Below are 3137 nucleotides of genomic sequence, written 5' to 3' on the forward strand. Positions count from 1 at the left end.
TTTTGGCTTTTATAGTATTTTACAAATCTTGATAAATATTTCTTTCTCAATCCAGTTGTTGTATATAATATATTGTTATATTTATATATAATATTGTTATATATAAATTATATTTTTAACAAATTGAAGAACGAATGGATATGTGTATTTAAAAAAAGATTGTAAGTCTCTTTTAGCATAAAAGTTGAAGTAATAAAATTTTCTTCTTCTATTTATAGTAAGTTACTTTTTCAGTGCAACCTCAGTCCCTTTTTAGCATCCATTTATTAATATTACCTAATATCAAGTGTGACCTATGCAACGCAGTAGACCGCGACTAAATGACCGGATACACACAGTCTGTGTATACAATCTGTGTGTATCCGGCCATTTAGATAATTCAATTTCCTTTAACTGAAATAATAGTATCGTGGCCCCAGAAAGAATTTGGATGTTGGGGTAAGCACAGTAGACGACGAAGAATAGGATAGGTTGGTAGGGAGGCGAGAAAATGGGAGAACACGGTGGAAGAGCAAGTCATTTGTACGAGTCGCCGAATATAAATACCAAAGACGAAGTTAAAAAGTCACCAGTAGAGGAGCAGACCCTGTATTGTGAGCTGTTACGTATACCAGCCTTGATACTTCTAACACGAAGAGGACTCGGTCGTAAGATCAAACATTAGCATTAGTATAATTTTTTTTCATATGCTTACGAATTAATATAAGCAGATTTTATATACAATACGTTATGACACGATATTGATGTAATATAAGCAAAGATTTCTGATAATCAATTTATAAATAATGTAATATGAATCTTGGTAAAAATTTTTCTGAATTTATGAATAATTTTGTAACTTATAGAAAATTTCTTAAATGTTTTATATAAATTGGAACACTTTTTAGAATTGTCAAAAAAGTTCATCTTTTGTAGAATTCTTCATGTAAAATTTAAAATATTTTAAGATTTCTAAGATTTTTCGTTCTATAATTTTTGGTGAAATCTTATATAATAATAAAATCAAAAGAACTTTAAATACATAATAATCACCTTTTCTTTCTTTTGTATTTAAAACTGAGAAAAATAAATATTCTTGGCATCAATTTATAAACAGCGTGAAAATCGTTTATATAAAGGCACAAAATACAAAAGTACTCAGAACGTTATAATATTTGGATATTTTAATTACTAACAGAGAATATACGAACCACATCACAGATCATGGAGATCGTCGAGGACTATGTTTGCAACGGAAATAATATGCAACGTCGTGACGCTCGGGACGTTATAGACGAATTTAATTATGAATTATCTAAAATGCGAGGAAAATGTCTCGATATCGGATCAGGCCCGGGAGACATTACCAAGGAGATGTTACTTCCGCTCTTGCCACACGATGCGGACGTAGTAGGTAAGCAAATAAAAATTTAGCGGTACGTAGTTTCTTTTAACAAAAAATATTCATCTCGTAGGCGTAGATGTATCTCAAGCGATGGTGAATTACGCCAGTGAGAAATATATTGATGAGAAACGATTGTCCTTCATTGTTCTGGACATCGAAACATCGGAGTTGCCAAGTGACCAAGTCGAGCAGTATGACAATGCCGTATCGTTCTATTGCCTACATTGGTGTAATGATATATGGTATTTTTGTTATTTTCTTGGATAACAATTAAAGAAAAAAAACTTTTCTAAATAAAGCCATTTTTATAATTAATTTCGTATTATTAGAAGAAAATTATAGGTATACGAGATCGGTGTCGAAACGTTTGTTTTACTTGTTTATTGTTAATTTAATATATTGTCTTTGTTTCTCTTGAATTTTATTGTTTTTATTTTGGCTCGTTGCTCGTTACACTATTTTAATTTTTATATATTATTGTCGAGCCTTCTCTCTCAATATTATTAATATGTGGGAATATTTATATATCTAATAAGTTTAATCAACACATCAAGAAAATATCCTGATTTTTTTATCGTTAAATTTTCAGGCGCGCCTTAGACAATATTTACAAGCTGCTACGACCAAATGGAAAAGCGCTCATGATGTTTCTTGGATATCATTCTGGATTCGAGGCGTATTTACGACTCAAGCAGTATCCACGATATCAATCTTACCTCCAGGTATTATAGTGATTAAAATAAATAGAACGCATTTAACGATAATGTTAACATTAAATTCAAATGCCTGTATCTTCCTCTTTAAGGATGCGCGCCGTTACGTACCGTATTTCCAAAGGAGAATGTGCAAAGACGTCAGGGCAAGTCTGCGAAAAATGCTCGAGGACGTTGGCTTTGAAATTGTGCACTGCAGCAAAAGGGAGAAAAGTTATGAGTATAGTAAACAGAGCCTCAAAAGTAAGATACTGAATAACAAGACAAATTATTATCTATTTATATAAACAAGGATAAATTAAATTAAAGCATTATAACAAAAATTAATCATCGCGACTAAATAAGAAATTTTTATTTCTTTGTTTATGCATTTTTATAGTAAAATATTTGTATTTTTGCAGACCACGTGTGCGCTGTTAATCCTTTTATCAAGCGTATCCCCGATGATATGAAAGGCGAATTCGTGGACAACCTGCTAAGCGAAATAATGAATCAGAATGTTCTGACCCCGCTTAAAAATAAAAACAGCCAACAAGATTATTTAATATTGAGATATTATCTCCTGATAGCGTATGTACAAAAACCGTCATCAGCTGTCTGAAGATTATTGCACAAATGCAAAATGTGTATATTTTTAGATAATTTTTTAATAATTTACACAAGATTAAAAACAACGAAATAAAATTAAGTTTTTATCTCATTTGACGTCGTCAAACAAAATTAATTGAAAATGATGTTAATCATTTTGTAAATCAAATAAATAAAGAATATTAATTGATTTCAGTAAAATCTGTCGATACAATTGTATTCCCATCGATGTATCTCCCTAAACAAAATCTTGTGTTTCTATGGAACATGCAAAAATGGCGAAAGGAGAAAAGAACAAATACGTTACCACTTTTGACAGCTTGCCTCCTACACACTAAATTTTATGTGTATTGTATGCTATATCTTTGATTTTACAATAGTACAGCCATTTATAGAATATCGTTATTATAACTTATGGATCATATCGTACGGATACAAGAATGGGCGTCATG

General features: G+C 30.9%; 1 protein-coding gene across 1 annotated transcript; it reads left to right on the forward strand.

The window, feature by feature from the left end:
- Positions 1 to 582: 582 nt before the first annotated feature.
- On the forward strand, positions 583 to 2698 carry jhamt (juvenile hormone acid methyltransferase). Its single transcript, XM_018542004.1, has 6 exons — positions 583 to 647; positions 1178 to 1393; positions 1455 to 1626; positions 1974 to 2106; positions 2190 to 2340; positions 2499 to 2698. The coding sequence occupies exons 2-6, from the start codon at positions 1204 to 1206 to the stop codon at positions 2696 to 2698; spliced, it is 846 nt and encodes a 281-aa protein (XP_018397506.1). The 5' UTR covers positions 583 to 647; positions 1178 to 1203.
- Positions 2699 to 3137: the final 439 nt, after the last annotated feature.

This window comes from Cyphomyrmex costatus, unplaced genomic scaffold (assembly GCF_001594065.2).
Source record: "Cyphomyrmex costatus isolate MS0001 unplaced genomic scaffold, Ccosl1.0 scaffold301, whole genome shotgun sequence".
Lineage (NCBI taxonomy): Eukaryota > Metazoa > Arthropoda > Insecta > Hymenoptera > Formicidae > Cyphomyrmex > Cyphomyrmex costatus.